Raw genomic sequence first — 14,605 nt, 5'->3', positions numbered from 1 at the left:
CTTACATCATTGTTTATAGCTGAAGTAAAGAAGTCCAGAATATAAGGTCTAGTATGACCACAGTTTTGACAGTTCAGTGTTTACTGTTAAAGAAATGCTCTCAACTTCCATGTTTCCAAGATTTGATCAAACAGAGATCTCAACAGATAACTTGATCGAAATCTTTTAAGGTACTGTTCTGTAAAACTTGAGAGGCCCCTTTTTAGAAAGTGACATTAGTGGCATTAAAATTTAAGATCTCTATTATTGAAGCTATATTGAAGCTATTTTCAGGTTACCTTGCAAAACAGATTCTTTCAGTTCAAGCCCCAATGACTCCAACAATAATTAAACCATGAATTTAAGATTTCTCAATAATTCTGCAAAGAAAAGCACTTGAGCAAGGCATTGACACTAATCAAAATTTACACACAAGCACAACCCAGCCAAAATTAGGAGTTTATTATCTCAATAATTTCAGTTACATTTATTTCAAAAAGAGTTAACATACATTACAGTGATGTCCAAACTTTTTTCAAAGAGGGCCAGACTTGATGAAGTGAAGGGCCATGAGGGCTGACCAAAGGGCCAACCAAAGTTATTGAGCTTTTCTTTGGAATGAAGTTGTTGAGGTGTGTTTTTTTTTAGGATTTCACCTCTGGATATAAAGTGCCACAGGGGCCAGATTAAACCAACCGGCGGGCCTGATTAGACCCCCAAAACCGACTTTGGACATGCCTGATATACAAGCTTAACTCTTAAATGAATTGGGCTTTGGCTGGATTGCATCTTGCTTCATTTCCGGTTAGCAAATGTTTCAGTACATACAGCCAACACAACTATATAGTAAGTTTGAGTGTGTTAGTGTGTGAACACACCCAACCAACAAAAGCTGGCCTGGTTCACATGACACCTTAATTCAAAATATGGTTTACTGTGACCATGCGAATGTGCAGGCTCCTGGAGAAGTTCCCAGTTCCTGTACCAAAGTTTGGCTTAGTGTGCTGTCTGAACCCAGGGCTTGTAGTTAGTAAGTAAAGAGATCAACTACAAGCCTGGGTTTGGACAACATGCTAAAGCATTGGGGTGGTGGGGAAGACTGCTGCAAGCAATATGTCGTGTAAATTAAGCCACATTACATCTGATTCACTTTAGCTCATTATTCAGGTACCTAAAGAGTACATCTGATCTCATGAGAGCCAGAAAGTCCTCTCAACATCATACAGAGTGCAGCAGTATTTATACACTGATTATGAATCAAGGCAATCAAGAGTCACGTGGCTTGATTTCCACAAGTCTTAAATAAAAAACAAGCGTAATTCTGATCCACATAAAATCTTATCTGCTCCACTAGCCTTAAGAGAAAAATTGGTGTGCTGTGCCAGCTTGCATAAACAACTACAATAGCTGCCGTCCAACAGTAATAAAGGTCTGGGTTTTTAGAACATTTCATTATGCATATACTTATGTATTATAGTGCACAATTATTCAAAGAATTGTAGAGTTGGAGGGGCTCACAAGGATCATCTAGTCCAACCCCCTGCAATGAAGGAATCTTTCACCCAAAGTGGAACTGGAACCCATGACCCGAGATTTAGAGTCTCATGCTCTAGCGATTGAGCTATCCCAGCTTGCTCTTCAGGAAAGATGAAAAATACAAATACAAGAAAAAATCACTATCAGATTAAAAGGGATCTATGACAACCAAGATGAACCATAAAAGTTCATGTTGCTTCAGGACAGAGGATTTAATGACATGTGGTCTGTCTGTCTGTCTCTCCTCTCACTCTTTAAAAAATCTACTTCTAAAACCAACTGAGCAATCATATACTTTTTATTCACACATTTTACAGACTTTGTTCTCTCAGGGCCAAGCACAAAAGGAATAACCTGCAGGCAAGGCATGCTTTCGTCCCACTTACCAAAGCGCGCTCACCACAGGGGGAAAACTGAAAGCAGAAAAGGGCAATGTCACTTCTATATGGCATTAGGAAGGTCAAAATACAGATAGCAGTAGCTACATGGTTCTGAACAATTAGATGTCTCAAGAAGGCTACAAAAAAGCAGTTCCAGCCACAGTCTTCTTTAACAGTAAGCCTTGAAAAATAAGAGCAATACCCCTGTAGATCATTTATTACTTTGCCACAGCCATAGGACAATTTTGATTCCAGAGCTGTATTCTTTCTCATAAGGTTCAATGGCTGAGATCATGATTCTACATAGACAAACCACTGATGTTAGTGCAACTTACTTCCAAAACATGTTTTAAGACTGCAACATTAGCGTTTTAGGTTTACCATCCCACACATATACTAGTGTCAAGGAACGGCTGGTGAAATATCCTATTTACTCATTTGGAAAGAAAATTTCTTGTCCCTAGCAAGACGCTGACCTTTCACAATTATTTGTTGACTGTTCATTAATGTCAGTGCAGCTAGCTCTAATGGAGGTAACTTGCTGAACAGTTACAAAGTACAAACCATATTGCCATATTTAAGCAAAATTTTCAGTGCAGTCTTCCCCACTAATAAAAAGGTATTCGATGCTTATATGAAGCTTTTAAAAAGTTCCAACACACTTGATGAAAAGCAAAGATGAAAGGTTACAATGCCAACAGAAATATTCCATGTAAAATCAGTAGAAACAAATGGAACTGTAGAACATACTTTGACTACTACAGAGATACAGTGTAATCAAACAATGAATAACAACAGAACATTTCAAGGGAATATGCTTGTTTATTGAAGATTAATCAATAATACAACATACACAGGGGTTATATTCCAGGGATCGTGCATAAAGCCAAAATTGTGTTTAGTCAAAACACATTGGGTACAATGATGGGTAGGATGGCCAAACTCGTTTCCCCCACTTTTTTTAAAAAAAAAGTTTTTGGCCAAATGTGTACAGCTGAATGTGCAAATGTTAAATACTCGTAAGTTGCAGGCTTACTGTACTATGTTCCTTTTTGGAAACTTTGCTAGCTATGTTTGGTCTGGAAATGCAAGTTCTCAAACACTGAATACTTGTTTAAGTCCTGTCAAAACAAAGGACACCACTCTATGTTTGATAGCATCTATTCTACAGGGCCATCCATGCCACCATTCATTATGTTAGTTAGAAGGAGACAAAGGCTAGCCACATATCTAGGCAAGTTCAGGCATAGACTTCCCAAGACTGTTCCTGGAGAAGCTAAAATTACATAGGTCTTAGACCTCATGAACTTCTCTCTTTCTTCTCCCAGGGTTTTTTTAAAAAGCAGATTTCCCACAAATTCAGTCAGAAACTTTTTAAAAAGCCAAATGCACACAAATTGTTTTTTCTCTTTCCTTACATCCTATTTTAGTGGCCATTTCTCCATAGCAGTTATTATCTACTATACAGTAACTAACAGGTCAATCCAATGGCCTTGCAACAATATAAATCCTAACTCAGTGACAATTACACCAGTGCAAAGGTCACGGGATCATTCTGAAAGTTATTATCTATTCCTGCTGCTTCATCAAACTCATGCTGCTATAACTGGTAGCTGTCAGTTTTCACCAAGACTGGGGGGGTTAAGCAGAACTCAGCTGGTGGCTTAAAGTAGTCCATGTTACGCTGCAGTCAGTAGGGACTGCATGGCAGATTTTCAGTACAGTGGTACCGCGGGTTAAGAACTTAATTCGTTCCAGAGGTCCGTTCTTGACCTGAAACGGTTCTTAACCCGAGGTGTGCTTTCGCTAATGGGGCCTTCTGCTGCCGCTGCGCTGTTGGTACGCAATTTCCGTTCTTATCCTGGGGCAAAGTTCTTAACCTGGAGCAACCACTTCCTGGTTAGCAGAGTTTGTAACCCGAAGTGTCTGTAACCCAAGGTACCATTGTACTGCCTTCTGTTAGCTCACAGAGGAAACAATGCGACTCCTGACACCATACGGTATTAAGTGTTTGGTTATTTGTGGCCTCAGGGGTGAGGGGTATATATATGGGTTAAAAAAGAAAAAGAAAAGCAGGATAGCTGCTGCCACCTCTGTTGCTGCTAAAAAATCCCAGTATAGTGCCAGACACAGACCATGGTTTGTGCTTGTCCTAGCTAACAAGGAACTCTGAAAACTGTCTCCAGCACTTACAGTTTTCTGCCCCAAGTGTCTTCTGGCTCAGTCCTTCAGCCCTGGTTCTGCTAGGTTCATACAGTAATGTTTCACTGTTAGTTCTCTCTCAGTTTAGAAAAATATAACTTGATAGACCCCAACTCTTTCTTCAGGGCCTGCAGGGTTCTCATCCTTCCTTCTCCAGCCCAATTTCTCTCAATTTACAAGCGTCCCTTGCACCTAAATTTATACTCTAAGGTTGGGAAACTCACTGAAACAAAATTGCTACAGAAGGACTGTAGCCAATAAGCAAGATCAGCAAAAAAATGTTATTTTTTGCATGTGTAGAAATGCCTTATGCTTGTGCAAAAAGAGCAGAAGTATCCAACCCTAAAAAGAAGTAAACTATGGTAAAATGGAAAGTTGTTTGAAACTACTGTGAAATAAGCATTTTTCTACTCAATGTATCTAGATTTAATTCCAACTATTCAAATCTAAATCGCAATCTATGATGAAAAAATAGCCTTCACAAATTTATAAAAGTATCATTTCTCACCACTTAGCTATACAAAATGCTTTACAGAAAGGTTCCACATTTACAGATGATTTAGCAGCACAGACGGTGAAACACTTAATTCTTGAATTTTGAACTGATCAATTTTTATACTCTAAATTTGAGGTTTAATGGCATGCCTCTTCTAGTACCCAGCTGGTATATTAGCCTCTGCCTACTCGTAGCTTAATCTGCCAGCTTCATTTGAATTTAGGTGGCAAACCAAAGCTGTTTCTAAAGCCAGCCTTCTGGTTCCAAGTAATAACAAATTAGTAGTGTACATTTAATCAGGTCCATGGCTGCTCACACAGGTAAATATTATCAGAAACTTCCTTCATTTTACTCACATATAGAAAACTGACATAAAGTGATTTTCTCTAGGGTCAAGGTCGGAAAATTAAATGTTTGTCACTAATATGAAAATCTGCATTGATATTAATTATAGGTAATGAAGGGGACTGTTTTAAAAAGTTTAATGCAGAGCTTTATTTTGCATGAATATTCATCAGTATTTTGTGATATAAAAACAAAACCTGGACCTCTAATAAAATCTGTTACCAAAATTTGTCTGTGTTCTTCCCAACTAACTAAAACTCTCAAATCTGATATACCTATATAACCCAAGACACCTTGATTACTAGGAAAATCTAAAAATGAAAAATTCATATTCAACCCTCAATAAAAGATAACTTAGGGGTTACTCAAGAGCAAAGTTTCTCATACACATAACTTAATATAATGAAAGTGCCTCTATTGCCTAGATTTCTATATTTTGGCCAGCTTCATCTGGATAGCTTCATCCAAGCTCCACTCTACCCCAAACCAAAGCCCATCTAAAGTAGCCTGCTTAACCAATGAACAGTACACATATGCCATTTCTTTGAATATTCCTTCCGACCCAGCCAGAAGGGGACCAATTACAGAGTTTCACTCAATCAAGCCTTGTCTAGAATGGCTCTCTTTGGTCTCATTGCCTCCACTTCCCACAGATACCACTACTGATTTAAAATCACCCAGTGACACCCTCATTGCTGAATTACACCATATCCACTTGACAACCCCACCCACAACTCCCCTCTTATTACATTATCAATTACACAAGATAGCTCTTCCTTCAACTTCTGCACACTGTAACTGTTTAATAAAGTAGGGATGTTTTGCTCAATGGGTGAAGTATGGATGGGGAAATGGGTGGCTGAGAAATGTGCTATTGCTCCTTAAAACAGTTACAATTCCAAGACAGAGCAAAGTTAAAGAGGTGGGGCTGGTGGGAGATGTGAAAAGGCAATAATGGATACAGCAGCTGAGAAGAACAGTGGTAGGAAAAGGTTAAGAAACTCTTGGCGACAATGAATTTTGAGAGCCTTTGATAGGGAAACAGGTGGCAATGTGGAAATGCTGGGCTGTTGCAAAGAGTTGGTGAAGAACTCTGAGATTTCCTCACTCTTACAGTTGGCCAGTGGTAAGGGAAATAATAACACAGTGAGGAAATGCCAGTCACAGGGTGCCACAAAGGAGTTCAGAATATTGGTCGGGCTATGAGGAGTCAGTAAGAAATAAGACAAACTTTGCTTGATCATCTATCTGTGAAGCAACTTGAAAATTAATTGTGGATTTGTTTGTTTTTTAAAGTATGATTTAATAACCAGTGACTGACTCGAGGTCACCTGGTAAATTTCTGAAATATGGATCTGAAATAGCTGGTCTCTCCTGCCCTAACCAAACATTAACCATTACACCACACTGGATTTCAAAAGCATTGCTAACCACATACATAAGCATATCTAGTTTATCCAAATTAACTATAGCTTTGATATTTAGGCTACTTTGCAAACTACAGCAGACCAGCAATTCCAGTAGCTTTATCATAGTTTGACAGTAATTTGCTTAAAGTTTTAGGGAAGAAGAGCAAAAGAAGTGGGTGTAAGAAAGTAAAATTGATAACATATAATGCTAAGCGAGCAAAGTAGTGGCAAATATCAAATCCCTCTCTTATCATATGAGAGAAAATTATGACCGAGAGGAAATCATTGTTATAGCACTGAGCACTGTTTTGTAACTAGCCAAGTAAAAAATCAGAGGACCTTCCATATGAGAAAAAGCTCAAGCACTTCAAGCTTTTTAGCTTAAAAAAGATACAATGGATGGCATGAGTTTATAAATTCACAGAGAATTCTCCCAATCTCAGGGTCACCAAATCAAATTGATGGGCAAAAGGAAAGATACTAAAAATGGAAGCACTTCAAACAACAACAACAAATTACTGTAGCTATGGAATTCACTACCAAGATTTGTGCCACTAGCCTTGAAGGGTTTAAAAGTGGCTGAGAAACCCTTGAAGGATAGGTCTAAACAGAAACTAAGTTATGGGGCAGTATGCCATTAAGAACAAATTTCCCTTCAGCGACAGCAGGGGAGGAATACTGCTTTCATGCACTGGCTTCCCAGAAGCATTTGGTAGGCCATAGTGAAAAACAGGATGCTGGATTAGATGGACTTTGGTTTCATTTTCAAATAAGTGATAAATAATATAGTCACTTCCTATAAAACCATTACATTTATTATTTCAATTCATCTTTTAATGCTTCCTCTTCAATGAGTCCAAAAAACAACACTATGCCAAAAATAATTAGTGCTGGGTACAATAACTGAAATTGACAAAGATGCAATTTCAATCTTCATATGCAAGCGTTTGTATTCTAGGTACTTTTCTATGAAATCTTTAAATTTCAACATTGCAGCACTTTTAAGTACTAATAGACAATATGAACAATCTCAAACCATGCATTCTATCCCTAAATCTGCCCCCAAACCTTTACAAATACTGTAACAGCCCAGATATAAAGGATTTTCTTGCCACATATGAACTACATAGCATACATCCAGCTACCATATCAACTTAGCAGCTGGTCATAGTTCTGCTCATTTCGCTCTGAAGGTGAGTGAGGCTTACAGATTACTGATGCTCAGCTTAAAATATTATATATCAAAACTAATTACTGGGAAAAGGGGAGGTAGCTACAGATGATACCTATGTTTATAGCACCCCACTCACATTTTAAGTATCTTCCAAATTAATAGTTAATTCATCAAGACCACTGAAATAAAGATTTCCTCCTATTGCCTATCTTTGACACCAATAAATTAACACCCAACACTTCTCTAGACACAACAGTACTGCAGATAAAACCATAATTTGCATGGTATTTGGGTAAAGGTGCTGGCAGCTTCCTTTTAGTGGTTGGAAGCATGCCTCCATTGAGAAAATGTAACTGTCTTTCAGTATAAATGTGCAGACACAATAATGAAGTTCAGGGAACTTCAAATGGAATCAATTCAAGTTTTGTTAGGCTCCTATCTTTTATCAACATCCTCTTGCTACATCAACAATACACCATATATTAGGTATGTCTGGAATTTAGTTTACAGCAATCACGATATGTAAATAAAATGTAAATGATAGAGGATTACGTTAATCACTGTAGGACTAATGTTTTGAAATATTTAGCTAAATAAATGACTGCAGTTGAAGGAGGAAGTCAAACATGACTGAAAATAAAGATCAAAGATTTCAGCATACCAAAGCCATGCCCACTTATTTTTAAGCAAAATTATTAAGTCCATCACTGCAATTACATATTAAATGAGGGGATAGAGTAGTAGAAGTGTGAAGCACCATCCACCACAATTTGATTAGATCAACTTATTTGGTGCCCTACAACAACCTCTGACATCACATCATGGGGAAGCGACAAAAGCACTGTGGCAAAACATCTGCTTTATGTGCAGAAGGTCACAGGTTCAATCTCCAGCATCTCCAGGTACAGCTGAGATGGAATTCTGCCTGAAATCTACTGCCCATCAGTTTAGACAAAACTAAGCTAGATGGACCAAGTCTGACTTAGTGTAAGGCAGTTTCCTATGTTCTGTAATGGTCATGTATGTGTGTGCATGTGTTGATTGGGTCATCCATATAACCTTTATGATCTCAAGTTGCTTTACCTCCTTTTATATGGGGCGGAAAACCTGTTAGTATACATGATAAGAATTTCCCTGTTTTCTTTCACATATCTGTACTCTTACCCAAGCCTGAAAATATGTAAGTTTCAAAAACTGTTTTAACAATTGCTTTACATTTCCTCATATGATAAAAGCAATGAGATTTTATAAGACAGGAGCTCTCTGAATGTGATGTAACCTTGGTTATGACACTTCTTTCCACTGCAACTAACAGGGAAAGACTATCACCTGCATTCCAACCATTCATTGGCTGAAACTATGGAAATGTAAACTACTAAATTTCCAAGCTTCAAAGAGAAAGCCTAGAAGCAATCACTTCCAGTTGTGGCATTTGAACTTCTAATTTCAATATGAGCTTGTGTAATGAGAGTAATATTTGAATTAGTATTCTATTTCAAAGGTTCTTTCTAAGCGCTTTCTAAACAATTTTCCTATATTTTACAGTCTGGCTTTCCAAATAAGTATACTTGCATGTGCATCTCTGAAGAATTACAAAAGTTGCGAAACCCCCAAAAAAACTGCTTCAAAAACCAGAAAGCATTTTTAAGTTTGAGAACCAGGAAGTGCAACAGCTTAAAAAAGGCAATTTGTTGTTCTCATACCAATGACCAAACTGACCACCAACCTATTTATTAAGATACAAAGTCCATACCGAAAGCTCAGAGCCTTCAGCAGAAGTCAACAAAACAGTTGAAGTCAACAAAACAGAATTAATGTTTGTTCCAAAACTAGATTTTACTGACAATGATGTATCAGCAAACCCATATGGCATTGAGTCCACATTAAGTACATATAAGTTCCATTGATTTCAATGGAAGTTAAATTTAAGCTTATGCTTAACTTTCCCAATGTTATCAGTATATGTCCACGGTCAAACAAATCCCATTTATGTCAATGAGAATTACTTCCAGGTAAGTGTGTACTAGACTGCAGCCTAAAAGGTTCTTTTTCTTGACTGGATCATAGCTACAGCTTTTAGTGATTATTTTATTGTTGTTTTATTACTGAATACATTTTTTAAAATGCTTTGAAGCTGAACAGATATCAGAAGCAAATCAATCAGAGCTAAGAATCTGCTACAAGCCCAAAAGAAAAGCATCAAATAAAAGGATTAGCACATGAGAATCAACAATATGCTTTATATTGTTTGTGATTTCCCCTCCCCAATATTTTGCCAAAGTTACTTGGAACAAAATGCTTTATTAAGCATTATTTAACGTTATTAAAGTAGTGCCTTTGTCACAAATTACTGTTTTCCTGTTATGCAGAGCCAAAAACAACCATGTTAATGCCAAGCATAGACTGTGGCCCTGAAAGCTTAATTAGACACATATACAGAGCATGAATGGCACATTAGGGCTCAGAAACCATAACCGTTTATCTTTAAATGGCATGACATATATATTTAGGACATATGAGAAAATTCACTCATGCATAGGAAAAAACATATATGCAGTACATAAAGGGACAATCAAGTTAACTTTATCTCCATTTCAAAATAATTCACAGATCCAGACTTGTTTGTTCTTAGTATACATTGTAGGCAGTCCCCTCTCAAATCTATATTCTTTCCTCTTTCTCTCGATTTCAAAACAGTCCAGATAGGTTACTGGCATGACACTTTACTGAAATAGGGTGTCCGATATCAATTCAAAAAAGGGCCTGGCATAAGAAGTGCTGGAGTGTAGAGAACTCTTGTCCCCAAGATACAATGTCTAATGATGGCCTTCTGGAACTGTTAAAGAATATTAACCCATTTCAGCCAAGTAGTAAAAAAGAATGAAGGGAAGTTGAAAGAAAATGGCAGGATTTAAAACTAGCTTTAAGTGCAGAACCACTGATAAAAAAGTAGTTTCATTTCATGTTGTATCCCATTTTTTCCCTTGCTGGAATCTAAAACATTTTAAAAAGTCAAATACAGTAATGAAACTGATAATTCACTCTAGTACAACAGAGATGGTTCTCACTCTCACATCTATCTTGTTCCAAAAGGGCACCTCAGTTCCCCACTATAATTCTGAAAACAAAGTCAACGTGAACTTACCATATCAGATGGAACACTGCTAGACATCTTGATATTACCCTGATGGTTTCAAAAAGTACAGAATAATATTTCTTTTTTAGAAAAAAGCCAGCCAGCCAAGACGATCTTCCAGCTAACCAATCTTTGGTGTGCGTCTGTTAAGTTCTGAGATTTATTTTCGCCTAAACTACGGCAAGGAAACTGTGGATCGAGGGGATCAAAATCCAAAGAGGAACTGGTGTTGAAAGGCTCGATCGGAAACACCAGGGAAACCAGAGATGGCAGCAGATCCTTGTCGTCAGCAGCACAAACACCAACACCAGCGGTGCCAGGTAGACCAGAAAGAAATACACAAGGGCATGAATTGTGTACAGGCTTTTTCTCTCTTCCCCCTCTCGCTCTTCCTCTCCAGCCTAGACCAATAATGAATGACGAGGATGATTCAGAGGATAGTTCTGCGCCCGAGTCACCTCCTCATTAAAACGAGCGACAGGCAGGCAGGCACTCCAAGCAGAGAGAGAAGTAAGGCGACCTTCCTCTTTCCCTGGAGCCGAAGTTGTTGGGGGTGGTTTTTTATTTTATTTTTTTCGTTTCCACCCACCGATTCTCTCCAAGTGAAGGAAGGCTGAGGGAGAGACTGGGGCGGGCTCTTCTCGGTCCTCTCGGTTCCCTTTAGACGTTTATTCTTTTTTTTTGCAAAAAAAAACAACCAGAACAAAACACCCGAACGGGGAAGGAGGGCGGAGGTGGGGGGAAAGGAGGGGGGCGTCAAAAGAAACGACACTCTCCCCCCTCAAACTGCAGCGGCGGCGGCAGCTCAAGGGGGGATTTAAACTGCAGTCGCCTCTTCTAGCAGCAGCAGCAGCAGCGCTCGCCGCCCCCTCCGCCTCTCCTTCCTCAGGTCTCTGTTCTCCTCATCGCCGCCGCCGTCGCCGCTCCTCTCTCTTTCCTGACCCTTCGCCGCCTCTTCCTCGCCGTCCTCCAGGGGCTCCCTCGGCAGCAGGCGGTTAACGGAAACCCCCCTCAGCTGACGCGGCGGGGCTGCTCGCCCTTCTCTTTCCTCCCTCGGAAGCCGGCGCTTCTGAGGAAAAGAGGGGCGAAGAGCGAAACAGTTCGCCTTCTCTTTTCCACCCCTCCCCGCCCCTCAGAGAGAGCCGCTCTCGGCTACCCTTCGCCGCCCGCCGCCGCCGCTCCCGCAGCCGCCTCTTGTCATCTTCCTTTCAAACCAACATGGCGTCTGCGCCGAGCTGAGAAAAGGGGACACGGCAGGGGAAAGACGGACCTGGCAGCGCCCCCATCCCCCACTCCCCCCCTTCTCCGCACACACAGACACACTCCGGCTCCGCCCCTTGTTCTTTTGCGGAGCCGCGTCAGAGCGCGGCTCCGCGCAGGCGCCGCGCGCAGGGAATCATGGGGGCTGTAGTTCGAAAAGGCGCAGCCAGGGTCTCCTCCTCCTCCACCACCACCCCCCCTCCCCTCACAAAAAGCGGCGGTGTGACGCAGAGCTTTTTCGCTTTGGCAGCTGCTTGTTGTTATAGCAGCCCCGCCTCCAGCAACTGTTGCTAAGGGGACGGGGAACTACCCGCTGCTGAAGAGGCAAGGGGGCCTGTGGCGCTGCTGGAGGAGGGGGTTTCGCACGGCTGGCTCGTGACTTGGCGCTTTCCCTTTCTCCTCGCACCCGAAGCGGTCCCCCCCCCCAATATGTATGCCAGACCCCCCCCCCCCATACTGTACTTCAGTTTAAGCCAGGTTTAAATAAATGTGCCGCCGGACTCTAGATGGAACTGGTTCTTGGGCTGTCATTTATAAAGGAGGGGAGATCAACGACTGTGGAAACCAAACTGAGAAGAAATGGAGCAAAGATCATCATCACACGCACTGAAAGTACAAAGCAGTGGCAGGAACGAAACGTCACACCGACATATCTTCGTGTATTTGCTTTTAGAAATGGCCCTTTTGGAGGGCACCAGAAGCTGCTGGACATTATTACATAGCTGTAAGCGCGCCAAGGATATATTTGATATGAACCCCGATTTTTGGTAAGTGACATAACGCTATTGGTATCCAATCTCTTCCTGTGTCATTAAAATCAGCTCAAGTTTCAGGTGCAGGTAAGTCCGAGGCCAACCATTCTTCATCCTGAATATAGTATGTTCTATTTTTGGGTGTGGATCTAAAAATCAAGATCATCCAGGAAGTAGGACAAATATTTGTCATTCAAAAATTAGTACTATCGCCTCGTTTAATAGATTTGAAGGTCCTGCACGCATAGGTTTTGACTTTGCTTGCTGTGACTACTTAAAGAAAAAGAAAAAACTGGCCGAACGAGGAAACTGTCAACAAAGCAAAGGGCCTTCAGTTGAGTATTCATAGCCATGAGAGAGCCATATATAATGAGCTGGATCCCACACCCAGACTAAGGTATATGGAGAACAAAGTGTCCTTTCTTGACCTAGTAATAGTCCTTTCCATTTCCAACAGGAATTAGGCACCTTTGACCTTCCAGATCTTGTGGCCTCCAGTTTGATCACCCACAGCCAGCATAGCAAATGGTCAGGGATGTTAAGTGTGATAGGTACTGAAAAGCAAATGAGCAGCAGAGGAAGTAGTAGGGGATGTGGATTTCTCCTTAACCAGGCACACCCCGGTTGGGAAAAACACTGATGACAAGGGAAAAGCAGATTGGCTTTGGGTGTATTTTTCGATATCTGGATTATCCCTGGATAGGGAAGATCTGAAAAGAAGTGAGATAGGGGCTGGTGGTGGAGACTGTCGTGTGGGCAATGGTTAAAAACTTCAGGGACAAAGAGCATTAAACACACAGTAACTGCTGCTGTGAACAAGCCCAGACTTGTAGCCCATCTGAAGGGACACAGGCTCCCCATGCCTGATTTGCAATTTTGTATTGTGCTTTTGTGTGTTCAAAGTCCTTCTCAGGCATTAAGCCTGTGAGGTAGATGAGCTTTATTCTCCTCATAGTGCAGGGTGTGGGGTAAGGCTTGAATGACAGCGACTTCCCTTGGGTGTTGTGAAGGGATGGCTCAGAGCCAGACCATAGCTCTCTTGCCCCTTTCCTCCCCCTTTAAAAAAACTTCTTTAAAATAATTGTTTACCTTTGCTTACAGGACAACAAGCTTCAGTCAGTGACAAGGCTGGGCATGGCAAACCCAAGACCAGCAGAGGGCCCACTGTCCTAACAGCGCTCCCATTTTCACATTTCAACAAAGTATCTGAAAGGGTCATATGTAGCCTAAGAGAAATCTCAGTTTGCATGCCCCACGTCTTCCAGGTTGGATGTCCCCACTGTGGGTGATCTGTCCAAGGGCTCCAAAATCCTGGAGCCAGGACTGAGTAGGAAAACCATATTCCTGGGGTTACACTAGATTGGTCTCAATTAGACAACTGGCCTGTGAGGGCAAGCTACAACATTTAAAACACAACTTTAACATTAAAATACAATATTTCACAATATTACAAAAAAAAGTTTAAGGCGACTTAAAATTGCAAAATTAAGGTGGATCCTAAAAATATACACCTCAAGTCACGGTAAAGAGATGTATCTTCAGCATTCGCCAAGGGCTGTATAATGATGGTGCCAAACACACTATTCTAATCATTCTAATCCTCTGAGCTCCTTTTTCTATTCCAAAAGCTCTCTTTCTGATCTATGGGTTTTGCGACTGAGCTACAGCTTCATGCAGGACCCTCAATTATTGCTCTCCTCAAGCCTTGAGGCAGCAGGATTAAAATCTGCTCAAATGAGACTTGAATCTACGCCTCCTGTTCCTAGTTGCATTGACCCCACATTAGCTACAAAGCTTTGTGCACGGTTACCTGCTGTGCGCTTGCTGTTATCTTTTCCATCCGTCCCTCATTCATGTGCCTCTCTGCCTCTGCAAGTATTGGTCCTCCTCAGAGGGCAGTGGCGCTGTCAGGACAGGACATCGGGGCAGAGGTCCA

General features: G+C 40.9%; 1 protein-coding gene across 2 annotated transcripts in view; it reads right to left on the bottom strand.

Annotated features, from left to right (window-relative positions):
- The window catches only part of UBL3 (ubiquitin like 3), a 36,995-nt gene extending 24,885 nt beyond the window's left edge, over positions 1–12,110 (bottom strand). Inside the window, exons 1-2 of one of the 2 annotated variants that reach the window (XM_083737562.1) lie at positions 10,667–11,999; positions 1,902–1,928 (exon numbers count right to left, since the gene is read on the bottom strand). In XM_083737562.1, the coding sequence (XP_083593688.1) occupies positions 1,902–1,928; positions 10,667–10,693 (54 nt within the window). In that variant the 5' untranslated portion in view covers positions 10,694–11,999. Of the gene's footprint in view, positions 1–1,901; positions 1,929–10,666 lie in introns of both variants that reach the window. The other variant, XM_083737563.1, reaches the window with a different exon arrangement.
- Between the last annotated feature and the right edge of the window lie 2,495 nt (positions 12,111–14,605).

The sequence above is a fragment of the Podarcis gaigeae genome (assembly GCF_964106915.1).
Source record: "Podarcis gaigeae genome assembly, chromosome: 4".
Taxonomy (NCBI): domain Eukaryota; kingdom Metazoa; phylum Chordata; class Lepidosauria; order Squamata; family Lacertidae; genus Podarcis; species Podarcis gaigeae.
The sequence above is the reverse complement of the archived record's forward strand: the minus strand, read 5'-3'. Positions and strand labels throughout refer to the sequence as shown.